The sequence below is a fragment of the Puma concolor genome, chromosome E1 (assembly GCF_028749965.1).
Source record: "Puma concolor isolate L17-30 chromosome E1, mPumCon1.1.hap2, whole genome shotgun sequence".
Classification (NCBI taxonomy): Eukaryota; Metazoa; Chordata; class Mammalia; order Carnivora; family Felidae; genus Puma; species Puma concolor.
Window position 1 is genome coordinate 48,539,530 of NC_141680.1, and position 14,674 is coordinate 48,554,203.

The 14,674-nt window shown below is 52.2% G+C and overlaps 1 protein-coding gene across 1 annotated transcript; it reads left to right on the top strand.

Annotated features, from left to right (window-relative positions):
* The first annotated feature begins 1,466 nt into the window (after positions 1–1,466).
* Positions 1,467–14,599, top strand: LOC112864456 (angiotensin-converting enzyme-like protein Ace3). The gene is given in 17 exon segments (XM_025927484.2): positions 1,467–1,623; positions 1,721–1,857; positions 2,237–2,385; positions 2,638–2,735; positions 2,942–3,085; positions 3,869–3,898; positions 3,901–4,050; positions 4,163–4,260; positions 4,339–4,511; positions 4,815–5,038; positions 5,162–5,306; positions 7,189–7,210; positions 7,213–7,289; positions 7,761–7,877; positions 11,518–11,702; positions 12,232–12,641; positions 14,096–14,599. Coding segments are annotated over 16 exon segments (2,301 nt in total). The 3' UTR covers positions 12,627–12,641; positions 14,096–14,599.
* Positions 14,600–14,674: the final 75 nt, after the last annotated feature.

Sequence of the window (14,674 nt, forward strand, 5' to 3'; positions counted from 1 at the left end):
GGAGCTGCTTAAGATTCCCTCTGTCCCTCTCCCTCTACCCTTTTCCCACTTGCACACATGTGCTTGCTCTCTCTCTCTCTCTCTCAGAAAAAAAAAAGTCCTAGTCTGCCCTTCCCTGATTGTGTATACTCTTTCTCTCTCTTTCTCTCTCTCTAAAAAAAAAAAAAAGTAAGTCCTGGGGATGTGATGTACAGCATGATCACTGTAGTTAACGACAAAATACTATATTTTATCAAGTATGTCCATATGCTTGAAGCAGGAGAACTCACTCGGCCAGCTTAACCAGAAGTGTCATTGATCTTTTTCTTTCTTTGTGTTTTAAATAATTTTGATCATAACATCATCTTTGGAGGGTTATTTGGCCAGTTTCTCTGGTAATGGTGTCAGCTCCTGTGAAGGGGTGAAGCGTCAGTGAGGCTTTGGGTGCACCTGGGCTGAGCAGAGTAAGTGAAAGGAACATAGGGTGGAGGCAGTATGAGTGTGGATGGAAGTGAGTCTGAGAAAGAAGTCCCAAAGTGAGGCAAGTGGTCTGGTTTCCCCCAGACTAAATGTGTCAGGTTACTGGGGAGTCATCAAAAGCTAGCAGAGAGCTGGAGTCCTGGTAGCTGGTACACTAACCAGGCTCAGGTACTCAGGGACATGAACCCTGAGTGGAAGGTACCAGCCACACATTCCCACAGCCCTCACAGCCCTCTACCTTCCATGCTTCCTCCTAATTACAAACTCATAGCATCAGGCTATCCCTGGAAAAACAGCTATAAGGACAATGGGAATGGAGGAAGGGTCCTACATACCCCTAGGTATGATTATACATCCTATAAGAGAGAAAAAGGCTAGGGGGGCCTGGGTGGCTCAGTCAGTTAAGCCTCCGACTCTTGGTTTCGGCTCAGATCATGATCTCACAGTTCGTGAGTTTGAGCCCCACATCAGGCTCTGCAATGACAGTGCAGAGCCTCCTTGGGATTCTCTCTCTCCCTCTCTCTACCCCTCCCCTGCTCATTCTGTCTCTGTCTCTCTCAAACTAAATAAAATAAAATAAAATAAAATAAAATAAAATAAAATAAAATAAAATTTAAAAAGAGAGAGAGAGAGAGAGAAAGGCCAAAAATAAGAACATAGGAAGTCAAGTCAGAAGAACAGGGAGAGACAACTGTGCTTCCAGAGTCCAGAGGCCCAGAGATGTCACTTTCATACATCTGTCCATCCATCATCCCTCCCACCTTCTCAGAAGTGATGCCAGTCTTTGGAGGGAAAGGGTCTCATCAATCCCTGGCCAAGGTTGGAAGGTTGTTCTAATGCCAAGGAAAAGTTACCAACTAGAATAGAACAAACTCTAGCCCTGCTCTCTTCTTGCCTTGACCTCAGTCTCCTCACCTGTAAAACGGGAACAGTTGGATCAGAAGGTGGGTGGGGGCTTTCCAGTTCTAATATTCCATGGCTGACCCTTCAGCCCCTGATGTCACAATATGGAGCTGGACCGTGATTGGCCCATAGCCTCAACCAGCTCTGCTGTTCTCTTGGTCATGGGCACAAGATGGACTTGTCATGGACCTTCCCTATTTGTGCTCTTCTGTTATGGGCAGCTCTTGCCATGGCTCAGGACCGAGGGTGATCAGAACTTAGGTGGGGCTGGGACCTGTAGGAGCATGGGAGCAGACAAGGGGACCAGTCGGGGCAGACCCCTCCCAGGACAGCATGATGCCCACCTCCTTCTCCACAGACAAGTTCTACAATGAGACCATGGCAAAGATGTTCCTGCAGTTTTATGAGCATACCGCCCAGGTTGTATGGAACCAGTTCATGGAGGCCACCTGGAACTATGTCACCAACATCACCAAGAAAAACCGGGAGGAGATGGTGTGGTAACGCCTCAACTGCAGCCCCTCCTTCCCTTGCTCTTCTCAGGGATCTCGGGGGGGGATGGGAAAACCACACCTTCTGCCCCCTGTCCAGAGCTAGAGAAAAGAGGGAATCCCTAAAGTACACGTCAAAGCAGGCTGCAAGCTCTGGGCCTCTTGGTAGCCCCAAAAAGCTCTCTGGGCAAGAATCTCTTGTTTCTTTCCCCTTGTACATATCACCTCCTTGCTTTTAGGGACTCAGGCTCCTTCCTTTCTCCCATTTTAGCAATTCTTTAGTGATTCTGAACCGTTAAAGTGGGTTTCAGGAGGAGGTTGGGGGGCTGGGGTCTTTGCTGTCTCCAACTTTCCCAAGACAAATATGGTGACCCTCGTTCCAGCTGCACAAAGACTCAGAGAGGTCCCAGCACATGCCGTACTTTGGCACTCGGGCCCTCCTGTTTAAGATCTCCAGGTTCCAGGACCCGGACATGAAGCACATGCTGAGTAAGCTGCAGAACATAGACAAGGCAACCCTGCCCCAGGACGAGCTCGGGAGGTGATGGATGGAGCCCCCATGTCTCCAGGCATATGCTCCCCACCCCAGGGGTGGGTGGGCTGGCCAGGTGGGAAGCCAGAGAGTCTGGGCAGGGGGGAGGTTGTCAGGAAGGACCATGAGCTTCCTTTGGGGGAGGGAAGCAGAGGCTGAAGGGAAGATGCCTCAGATAGGCCTGCCCCTCCCAGCTGGAGGGGTTAGCACTGGGGGTGGGCCCAGGGGCACAGGCCTGCCCTAGGTGACACCTGCCGCCCAGTACAACATGCTTCTGGCCTACATGGAGACGACATACAGCATGGCCCAGGTGTGCCTGAATGAGGGACCCTGCCTACCCCTGGAGCCTGGTGAGCACCCAAACACTGCCCTGTCCGTCCCCAGAGTCTCTAGTATCAGCCCCTTCCACAAGCCTACCCTGACCCCCCGTTGTCTTCCATGCCTCAGGTGTACTCACTTTTGAGGAGTGGAGGGTCTGCCTAAGGCAGGTAAGGGCAGAGGGCAGGCAGGAGTGGGGGGGGGGGCTGTCCCACCTTGGCTCCTTTTCTTGGCATAGACCTTGAAGAAGTCATGGCCACCTCCCGGGATGAGAAGGAGCTGCTGTGGACCTGGCAGGGCTGGCAGGATGCTGTGGGTCATCAGCTCTGCATCACCTTCAAGTGCTATGTGCAGCTCAGCAACAGGACTGCAAAGCTCAATGGTGAGGCCCCCAGCCCCCCAGCTGGCCAGCCCAGCCCATGCAGATGGCACACTGCACAGGTCCCAGGGCAGTTCCTGGGAAGGGAGAAGCAGAGTCTGCTGGGGGTAAAGGCAGTAGTAGGACCTTGAGATGGAGAACCTGAACCCCGCCCCACAGCTGGGGGAAGCAAAGGTGGTTCATTCACCATTGGTCCACAAACATCACTTGAGCACATACTGTGTGCCAGGTCCTGGAGAGGTTCTAAGGATGCGTAGGTGAAAAGACAGAGAGGAGCCTGCCCTCCTAGGTAGGGCTTACAGTCTGAGAGACACACAAGATTTGTGCAAACGCACATCTCAGGACGAGTGCTAAGAGAGAGAAGAGGAGGCCTGGAGACACTTCCCCAACGCCTGAAAGAAGGCAAGCAAGAGGTGAAAGAGACCCCCAGGCCCCACGATGGGACAAACCAGTGTTGGGAGGATCTGGAAGGAGCCAGGGTGGCCTGAGGGCTTGGACATGTGGGGCTCAAGGTGGGTGCCAAGACCAGTGCCTTATCCAGGTCCTCTCCAACCAGGCATGGTGAGAAGCATGGAGTGTGTATTTTGTTAAATGTTTTTCCACCCCTGATCTTATCCAATCAGAACAGTGACCTTGGAGGCACATTTCCCATTTGGCAGATGAAGACCCTGAGGACCAGGGAGGCCAAGTGGCTTCCCCAGAAAGTGCCTGGGTCTCCTGCCTGCCAGGCCAGGGCTGAAGGAAGGGCGGGCGGTGAGTGTTTCTGAGCCCCCTCTCCTGTCCTAGGTTACAAAGACATGGGGGCCTTGTGGCGGTCCAAGAGTCTGACACCCTGCAACACGACCTGGAGCAGCTTTACCTGCAGCCACTCTACCTAAACCTGCACACCTACATGTGCCGGGCCCTGCACCGCCACTACGGGTCAGAGCTTATCAACCTGCGGGGACCCATCCCTGCCCACCTCCTGAGTAACGCCCTAGCTGGTAGCAGAGTGGGGTGAGCAGAATAGGCCTCCAAGCTGGCACTCAGTAAAGGGAGAGACAGTGTCCTGCCTCCTCTGAGCCCCTCCTCTCCTTCCAGGGAACATGTGGGCTCAGTTCTGGGTCAACATCTTAGACCTGGTCCTGCCCTTCCCAAAGAAGCCTCTTGAGGCCATCACAAAAATCATGAAAAGCCAGGTCAGTGCTCCGTGTCCATGTGACCCTGCCAGCTCCACACCCTCGGGCTGGGCCCTATGTATCCCCTCTTCCACACAGCACTGGAAGCCCTCAAAAATGTTCGAAGGGGCTGAAAAATTCTTCACCTCCCTGGGGCTGCTTTCCACCCCTCCCAACTTCTGGAAAACTTCAATGATGGAAAGGCCAACCGATGGGCGAGAGGTGGAGTGCCACGCCTCTGCCTGGGACTTCTACAACAGCAAGGACGTCAGGTCTCACGGGGCACCAGCACCACCCTCCTCTCCCTCCCTCTCTCTTCCTCCACTGGTTCCACTCTCCATCTGCCCGCCTGTCTTAGGAGGTGGGCAAGGGTGGGCAGGGCCGGAGCCAGGCAGCAGAGGGGGATGTGAGCTGGCAACATGAGCGAGGGGGACCTGGAGTGAGAAAGGACAGTACCCAAGACCCTGCTGGTCTCTAGCCCATCTGCCCCAGTCCCTTAAGGGAGTCTGAATGGAGAAATCTCCCCTTCTCCCAGGGTCTCCCTATGCTCCTTGACCCCTGCCCTTTAACCCTAGGGTAAAGAAGTGCACTGAGGTGACCATAGAAAACCTGCTCTCCATCTTCCACCAGATGGGCCATATCCAGTACTTCTTGCAGTACAAGAACCTCTCTGTGATCTTCCGTGAAGGAGCCAACCCAGCCTTTCAAGAGGCCGTGGGGTCGATGGTCACCCTCTCGGCCTCCTCCCACAAATACCTGCTCAACAGAGTCCTGCTCAGCCACCAGCACCAGGACTCAGGTGATGGGGGCCAAGAGGACCATAGCAGGGCATCTGAGCCTGAGGCTGCAGCCAAGGATCTCTGGGCAAGGCTGAAGGGAGGGAGAACCAGGAGCCACCAGCTGACTGCCTCACCTTCCCCAGAGGAGGAGGTCAATTTCCTGATGGGCATCGCCCTGGAGAAGATCGCCTTTATCCCCTTCGCCTACCTGATGGACCTGTTTCACTGGAAGGTCTTTGATGGCACCATCCGGAAGGACATCTACAACCAGGAGTGGTGGAACTTGAGGTGGGGAGGACAGCTGCCCTGGGCTCTCTGCCCCCTCCCACCCCTGCTGTGGGTGGGGCTTTCCGGTCAGCCTTAAGGACACTGCCCATTGCCAGAGGATGCTGCTGCCTCTCTTCAGAGGGCAGAGCTAGGGTGTGCCATGCTGGTGGCCGGGGGGCCCCTGGGGAGGCCCCGGGGTGGTATTGGCTGTTTGCTATCACCTGATAAAAATACCCCTACTGAAGTGGATAGGGCCAGCACCTGCAATTATGGGACCTTACATTGAATCTGGCACTGGCACTGAGCACACCTCTTAACCTCTCTAGGGACCCTGGCAGTGGCCCTGCCTGCTCCTGGGTAGCTGGGAAGCTCACACAGGGGTGCACCCGGGCTCCTCCAAGAACAAAACATTGACCACCAGGCAGGCCCACCTGCTTCTCCTCTCCCCTCCTATTCTCACCAGTAGCACTGGCAGAAGAGTGTTTGGTGACCTGAGCTCTTTCTCCCCCATGGAAAAAGTCCCCATGGGAGAGAGGCAAGCCCACAGCCCCCTTTCCTGCTGCTCTAACACACTCTCACAACTGCCTCTGGTTTAGCATCCTCAGGCATGTCCAAGGTCAGAACTGGCTGCCAAAAGAGCTCACCAGCAGTCAGGCAGCACCACTCTTGAGGGAGGGGCATCCATGTCGCATCCTATCACCGACCACTGGCTGACTGGATAATGAATGCCCATGGCCCAGCTTCTCCATCTCCACCAGGCCTCAGACTGACCTGCTTGAGTCTGCTGGCCACAGCATGGTTTGGGGCTACCAGGAAGCAGCTGCCAGCTCTGAACCAGGCCCCTTATGTTTCTTTGAACTTGTACAGCATCCCATGATCTTTCACTGGAGAAGAATCTGTGACCAGCCCGTGGTCACACAGCAACTCAGGGGTGGAAAAGTTGGGTGCTCCTCTCTTTGTCCACTCACCCTCCCACTGCCATCCCAAATTCAGGCCCAGGTCTCACTGGTGGGGTTGGCAGAGTCTTGATCTTGTACTTCTCCAAGGGCAACCCCCACAAGCCATCTGAGGTGCCTGCAGGGGTACTTTTCCTCCCTTGGCCAACTATAACCACCACCACCTATGATGGAAACCAAGGGTAAAGGGAGAGAGGTGACAACTTCCTGGCCCTGAATAAGGAAGCCTCTATCAACTGGGAGGGGAGCCTCCTGGCTCTATGTTGGCCCCAGAGGATGGCTCAGGGCAACCAGTGAGCCAACAATGAAACAACCAGAACTTTTCATAGGCTTTGTCTCATCCCACAGATGGATCATTTTATTCCCATCTTGCAGACAACAAGACTCAGTGACAATCAGTAACTTTCCCACAGTCGCACAGCTCAGAGGGGCAAGGTCAGATCTGAATTTGAAAGTTAATGGGATCTGCCAGGGACTAGTTCTGTGACCTCCCACCAGTTCCCTGACCTCTAAACTTTGGTCTTCTCATCTAAAATGGGAATAACAGCAGCACTACATTGCAGGGATGCTATTCTGTTTTCTTCTTGGCACTTCTTACCAGATGAAGTGACCTTGTGGGTCTATAACCATCCCCATCATTAGGATGCAAGAAAGACCTTGAGTAGCCCGTTCCCTCCCATGTCCCTAGAATCGGGACAGTGTTGAGTGAATCTGTGTGAAGAGCTTAGCATGGTTCCTAGCACAGAGGAAGTCAATGTTAACTACTGTTATTATTTGATTCTGATTCCCAATTCCCAATCCCATGTGTTTTCAACTCATTTATTTAATCTATAAAGATGCAGTAAGTGTCCTGTGCCCACCAGTTTTGATAGAGGTGCACGTGCTTCCAAAGGAAAAGGCTCTGAGAACCCAACTGGATGGTACCAGCCCCCTGTCCTCCCCGACAGGTTGAAGTACCAGGGCCTGTGCCCCCCCCCATCCCTCGGACAGAGGATTACTTTGATCCTGGTGCCAAGTTCCACATTTCTGCCAGCGTGCCCTACATACGGTAACGGTCTGGGCCCTGCCAGCAGAACCAGCTCTAGGACTTGGGGACTGGGGGCATGGGAACTAGGCTGAGGATTTCCAGGAAGGCCCTAGATCCAAATGTTCCCCTGTTCCCCTGCTCACCTCTTCCAAAGAGTTGTGCAGCGTCTTGGGGGCCACACCCTGGACTCTTGGGCTTTCAGAGCAGATCCTGTGTGGAGGCAGCGCTGATGGGAATATTCTAAAGCATCTCTACTGTCCCCAAGAGGAAGGCAGGAAAGAAGGAGGTAAGGGTTTGTTCAGGAGGCTAAGAAGGGTATATTCCAAGGCCAATCTGAGGTGGGACCTTGGCAAAGGAGCCTCCACCCAGCAAGGTTGGGCCCTGGCCGGGCCCTCAGACCACTGCACGTCAGAGCTGCTAGGCTCCAAATGGCTCTGGGTTTCCCATCCCTGACACCAGCTCCCAAGCCTGCCCTTTCGTCCCTCTCCCCAGGTACTTCATCAGCCTAGTACTCCAGTTCCAGTTCCACGATGCTCTGGCCTCAGGCCATGTGGGCCCATTGCACCGATGTGACCGCTATAACTCCAAGATAGCTGAGAAGCTCCTGGAGTGAGTGCTCTCCTCCCTCACAAAGCTCCCTGATTTGTTCTCAGCTGCCTGCCCCTTGCTGGAATCCTGCCCATGGCTCCCTCTCCTCAATAGACCACCGTGGGCACCCTGAGCAGAGCCTCATTGACCTTTTAGTTTAGTGGAAGTTCTTCCTCGTGTCAGACTCCAGTCTGTCCTCTAGATATCGAAGCCCATTTCCTTGTGTGTAGCCTCTCCTGGTCAGAGAGACTATTTGGCCCCTCCTGCTCGCTCTCTCTCTCTCTCTCTCTCTCACACACACACACACACACACACTTACACACACTCACTACCATACATTCCTTCACCCATGTGTGCACCTGAGCACGCACGCACACATGCACACACTCACATATGCCAATAAATCAAACTGTCTCAGATGGGAAGCCAGTAGTGGAGTCCTGCCTCAACCTTCAGTCCTCCATCCAAATGCCCTTATCTTTTCTGCACAAGGTGCTCACCGATCTTCAGCAGCATTTGATGCACTCTTGGGTGTACTCTGCTTTTCCCATCTCTTCTTGGAGGTGCTTGGATCCGGCTCCCAGGCTGATCCAGGTTGCTTTCACGCCAACCTTTGTGATGCTCTGGTCAGCTTGTGGTCCATTTTGACTCCCTAGCCCCAATCTTTTTTCCTGCACTTAGTATCGAGCCCATGATTTCCATTCCTGCCTCTGTGGAGTTGGTTTTGGTCCTGAAACAAACCTGGAAGAATGGGACGCTGACCTGATGGTGGGAAGCCTTGACTAGTACCAGCTGGGCTCTCTGAGGAGTACTCTTACAAGGTTTCACGTTAGCAGTTCATAACTTGCAAAGTGGGCATGATTAGCCACATTTCACAAATAATGTAACTCAAACTAAGAGAGATATTGTGATTGCACATCATTCATCTAGCAAGTGGCAAAATCCTGCTTTAAGTGCTGAACTGATTCTAGAACACGTCATCATTCACACTGTTGCCTCTAAGAATCAAGGGATACAGGTCTGGTGAGGTTAGACCTAGGTCTGCTGGTTCCACGATCAGGGCTTCAACCACTTAGGTGCAGAGCCCACCCACTGATATGGTCTTTTCCCCACCAATTTTTCTACCCAGTTTAGTGGGTCCATTTCCCCGATTGGTCAAGGTCACCTTGAATTTTATTCCTGTCTCCCAGAGGATTAACATAGCCACATAATTTAGTCTCCTTTGCAAATTTAATGAGCATATCTGTGATTCCACTGTGCAGTTTGTCAGTAACCACTAGGCCAGATGGCGTTGCAAGACTGATCTCCTGGCTTGGCTCCCAGGGAGTGCTGCACCTTCCATGCCGATTATCAACCTAGTCTGTTTGCTTTTCTATCTTTTCACACTACAGGGGTTTATGGTAGCCAACTGCCTATGTTTGAGCTTTTCTGAATGTGTGGAACATAAGGGCCCTCTCTGCTCTCTGCATTCATGTCTCTGGCTGCTCAACACTTATTCACTCAGCAAGTATTTACTTGTGCGCATGCCAACCAGCTTGGGCAATGGGCCACAGGATAAACCAATAACCATAACACAAGAAAGGAGATGGTGCAGTAGGAAAGGGCTTTAGTGAACATGCAAAGAAGGTGAGGAGGTCATGCCCAGGGACCAAGGATGGATCTCTGTCCCCAAAAGCAGGAGTGCAAGAAATAACAGACATTGTTTTCTACACATCAACTCACTTTTAACTCTGAGCCTTCATTCCACTTAATTGGTGGGAAATTTGACCTCATTCTCACCACCACCTCCTCCCCACCCAGGGCACACAAAGCTCCCAGGATCTGACTTGGCACCAAAACATGTAGAGGCCCTGCCAGTCATCACTGGTCATTGCTCACCCGTCCTCACACATTGCCATCCAGACCTCTCCCTGGCCAGGGAAGACCCTAAGTTCCAGGTTTAGGACTTTGAATGCTATCTTCTGGGGAGAGGGTGGAGGAGAGGACTCTGAGAAAGTGGGATGTCATGAGCTCTGGGGACTTGAGAGAGCAGCAGAGTGAATATAGGTTGTGTGGGGGGGGGGGCAGTGAGTGCTTGCAGAGGAGAAGGGGGAGGGCAAGATTCTTGGCTGCTCTTTTACCTAATATATCTTAGAACTTGACTCATCTTCCTATATGTGATTGCTCTGGGTTGGATCTGCTGGGAATGGAGAGTTGAAGTGGACTTGGTCCAAGTTCCCAAAGCCCTTGCCTCATCTGGCCAACCATGATAGGCGTGACCTTGTCCAATGGACTCATTGCTGCGACCTTGGATTTGAGCGTCAGAAAGTGCTCAGCTGCCATTTTTGCAGGTCTCATGTGCTGGCCACATTGGCCGTGAGCCGGGCTTTGGTCAAACCTCTTGCCCCACTGAGCCTGAAGGACTATTTCTAAATAGGTAGATTTTCAATGGTCCAAACTTTCTCCCCATCAGGTCCCTTCTTTTTTCCCAGGACCCAGCATCTGATATAATCTTACCTAAAGTTAGTTGTGGGATTTTGTTTTGTTTTATTTTGTTTTTCTTTTCATCTTGATGACTTTCCTCCTGCATTTATCTAGGATCTTAACTACATTTTCCCCCACGGGTTTCTGTCAAGGATCCACTAAACTTTAGTTTCCCCTCATTCTTTCTCAGTTGTTTATTAAGTGATGTGTATAAGTCTTTGCATGCTACAAAGCCCTCTTTCACTGCCATTATGTGACTTAATCCTCACCACAGTGAAGGGTAGATATTAAAAGGGCACATTTTGCTGATGAAGAAACTGAGGCTAAGAGCAGTTGAGTCAATTGCCTAAGGTCATGTGGCCCATAAGTAACACTGCTGAGTCTTGAACCTGGGTCCTGTTAGTCTAGACTCCACAGTCTGACTTATGGGCTTCTAGACCCCATCTCTCTCGTGGCCAGCTGGGGACACAGGTTAAGAAGGATCAATGTATGCCTATCACTGCCTCCACAGGGGCTCTGGGGTGGAGAAGCCCAGAGCTTTGGCTTCAGCACACTCTGTACCTCCACCATGAGTGTGGGGCCAAGCCTAAGGCTCGTCCCCCTGCCACCAAACACTGCATGTGCTTTGAGACACAGCTGACATTAGTGCAGTGCTGCAGGCAGGACACAGAGCACACTCCATACTCTAGATCTCCCTAATCCTCCCAAACACTCCCTGTGAGACTAGAAAGGGCTGAAGAGCTGCCCCTCCCTACTGACACTGAGCACCTCATGGGAAACAGTGTCTCAAGACTTTATGCCTGTTTGAGTCCAGAATAATAATCACCACAGTAGTGGTAATAATAATAATAATAATAATAATCAGCTAACATGTATTGCCTGCCTACTATGCTCCCAGAATTGTGTTTATTTAATCAGCATACCAACCCTAGGAGGTACATACTGTTATTATCTCCATTTTATGAGTATGGAAACTGAGAGTCAGAAAGGTTATGTTACTTGTCCAAAGTCCCACAGGATTCAAACTCAGGTTGTTCTTATTTCAGAACTTGTTATTTTATCCACTGCTCTGAGCTCTATGGGAAGAGTCTGGCTAGCAAAGCCATACGGCCAGGGTTGGGCACACTGAGGGGTCCCAGCAGCACCAGCTGATGCCCCCACACCCCACACAGCCTCACAGCTGTATCTACTCTCCCAGGGATGTCCTAAAGCTGGGCTCAAGCAAGCCCTGGCCAGAAGTCCTGCAGAAGATAACCGGGCAGACCAAAGTGTCTGCAAAGGCCCTCATGACTTACTTCAAGCCCCTCTTGAACTGGCTGGTCACCGAGAATGTGCGGCAGGGGGAGATCCTGGGCTGGCCAGACTTCAGCTGTACCTTTGAAGGTTTGATAATCTGACCCTGGTGTCAGCTCTGGTCCAGCCCCAAGCCCTACCCTAGCCTGCCCTGGGCCAGTCCCTACCCCAATCCAGCCTTAACCCCTAGCCTATCTATGACCTGACTTGAACAAGCACAGCATTGTTGCTGCATGACCCCGTCTGCATCTGATGCAGCTTTGGCCAAGACCACAGCCCCATGGCCCAGCCACTGGCTCAGTTGCTTCCTTGCATACTGTTCAGCTAGACTGCCAGGTAGGCATCTGAGCACAAGGTGGACTTCTTTCCTCCTGACCCTTGCACAGAGCCATCACTGGGCACCATGGGGGCATAGCCCTATCTGTGCCCATCTCCTCCTTTCCCTTCTACTCCTCCTCACCCTCCTTCCAGGGCAATGCCTTCCCCTATGGCTTGGAAGGTAGGTGCCTGAGGCTGAGGGAGGAGGCCAGTGGCAGTCAGGTGCTCTGATTTCCACAGGGCACCCCAGGGCTCCCTCCCTCATTCTACCTGCTCTGCAAGACTCCCGTGTCTTCCACAGAAAAAGACACAGACAAGGTGACATTTCTGAGTCTGGAGCTGGACGCTGACCAGGCCAAATTTGGGCAGTGGGTGCTGCTGGCCCTCAGCTTTGTCATGTTCCTGGTGGCCCTACTGCTGGCCTGCAGGCTGTACTCCCTGGAAAAAAGGTCATTGTCCCAGAACACCAAGGCACAGAACACCGGTTCACAGGACTCCAGTGCACTCAAGACACAGCCCAAGGCCTACTTCCTGGGGATAGCCATGGAGCCCTGCCTGGTTGCCAAAAGACAGTGGATCCTGCTGGGCTTCTGCCTCATCCTGACGCTGTGCTCAATCAGCCTGATCATTCAAATTCTCACACAGCACAACAGGAAGCCTCTGTGGATGAGAGCTGAATGGTGGAGCTGGGACTAGACACCAGTACAACTGGTAAGGCTGGAGGGCAGGAGGAAGGTGGCCAAGGCAGAGAGCACTGGGGGGGTTAGGGAGGAGACAGCTTGCATGCATAGTGTCCAACTGCAATTGGGTGCAGCTGTGGCAGATCTGGGTACATGGAGGTTTGTAATTGTGTGTATGGAATTCATGTATGTGAAGCCATGTGTACAGGCTACTGACTCTGTGTGATTCCACGTATGTCCTGGATTCCAGACCAACTTCCTTCCCCTAGGGGCTCAGGAACCATGGTTTCAGTGAGCCCAGTGACTCTGTCCCTCCAATTCAGCCACCACCCCAATTCATGCCCCAAACTGTTATTCGCACAGCCTTGTTTTCTTCAAGAGCCCAACTGTGGGGCTGGGCCAGGACTGCAGTGTCCAAGGAACGTCCTCTCTGGCTAGAAACAGGACACTGCTTCAGTCACCTTATAAAATGTATTCAAGTAAAACTGGACATTCTGTACAAATCACTGGTGCCCGGTTCTTGAGCACTGTGCTCTGTATTCTATATCCAGCATATCTTTCTGCTGATCCTCTGGCCTACCCTGTGTTGGGCTGCATAATCCAGCCCCAAAAGCTGCTTGTCGGCTGCCTGAGATGCAAACTGCCCCACAGCCCTCCCTGCCCCAGTCCAGACCTTCCCAAATGGAGACAGTGGGTAGCTGGGCACCAAGCCAGGCTTGATTAATGATTGACTTCTTTAATATTTAAACAAAGCTCATCTCCAGCCACTCCGCTCCAGAGATGGCCTTGTTCAACACACACACCTGCTGCCTGGCCTGTTGCCCTGGGGACCGATCATAGGGCAAACAACACCTTTCCAGGCTCAGTGGGGGAGGGGGAAATGGGATGGAGAGGTCTATAGGAAGACATTTGGGAAATGGGTACTCTAGGGACAAGTTTAGGACAAACTTGAGAAAAGAGAGAGAAGGCCTCTGCTCCTTCCCCTTCTAGCCCTTCTTTCCATTCTGGGTCTACCCACCATGGGGATGCCACATCCAATATATGCCACATCCAATATAACACAGTCCAACTGCACTGGACAGAGGCCCCAAGGAGCTCTTGGAGTGGCTAAAAATCAGTGCCTATCAGTGATTAGGGGAGCCTTGAGGCAGGTAGTAGCATAGCCAGTAACCAAAGAGAAGTGACACTAGTAGTTGAGGCAACTCAACTACAGTTGAGTTGGTGAAAGGGTGGCCAAAAGATGAGACTGGCTCTCTCTAGATTAAGGATCTGAGCCCAGAAGTCAAGGTTCAGGGGAAAAGAGGGGCTGGGCTGAGATCTCCATGGGCCCAATCTCTGCCCAGATTTCAAGAAGTCTTCTTGAGTTCTGGCTGAGCCCAACAAAGTACTGCTCCAAATCCAGGCTCCATAGCACTCTTGTTTGATGCCTCTGTCACTGCTCTTACTTTGCTGTGCTATGATGTCCTTATTTGTTCCCATTATTAGCTGTTAGCACCGTAATGGCAGGACACCCATCAGGAGTGTGCCCCTGCATAACATCTTTAGGTGGCACAGGCCATAGAACATAGAAGACTTGGAAACTGTATGAATGAGAAAGCTCTAAGTCCCTCCTCAGAGCTCAGCATCCTGCTCTGAGTTCATGAGAAACAGTCCCACCTTTCCTACACAGTCAGCCTGCACCCCCACACAAGGGGCAGCCAGGACAACTCTGCCTCACTAGGAGGCCACACTTGCAGCCCTCCCATTCCCCAGCCACAGTGGCCAACAAGGCCCCCATCAGGCATTGTGGCTCTGCGTGGCAAAGGCACACCCAGCCTAGGACTCCAAGCCTCTCATCTGGACTCCAGCGAAAACCTCACTGAGCCTCCTTGTCCATCCTCTCTCCCCCACCAGCCATTGTAAAGTTTCTTTCACTGAAATACTTCCTTTGTGTCTAACTGCTCAAGAACTTGGTTGTCCATCAATTAAATCTAGATGTTCAAAATGGCATCTGAGGGTCTTTATCAATTCACCTTTTGTCCAAACTTCACCCCTCCTATGCCCCAGCTCAGTCCCTTTGCATTG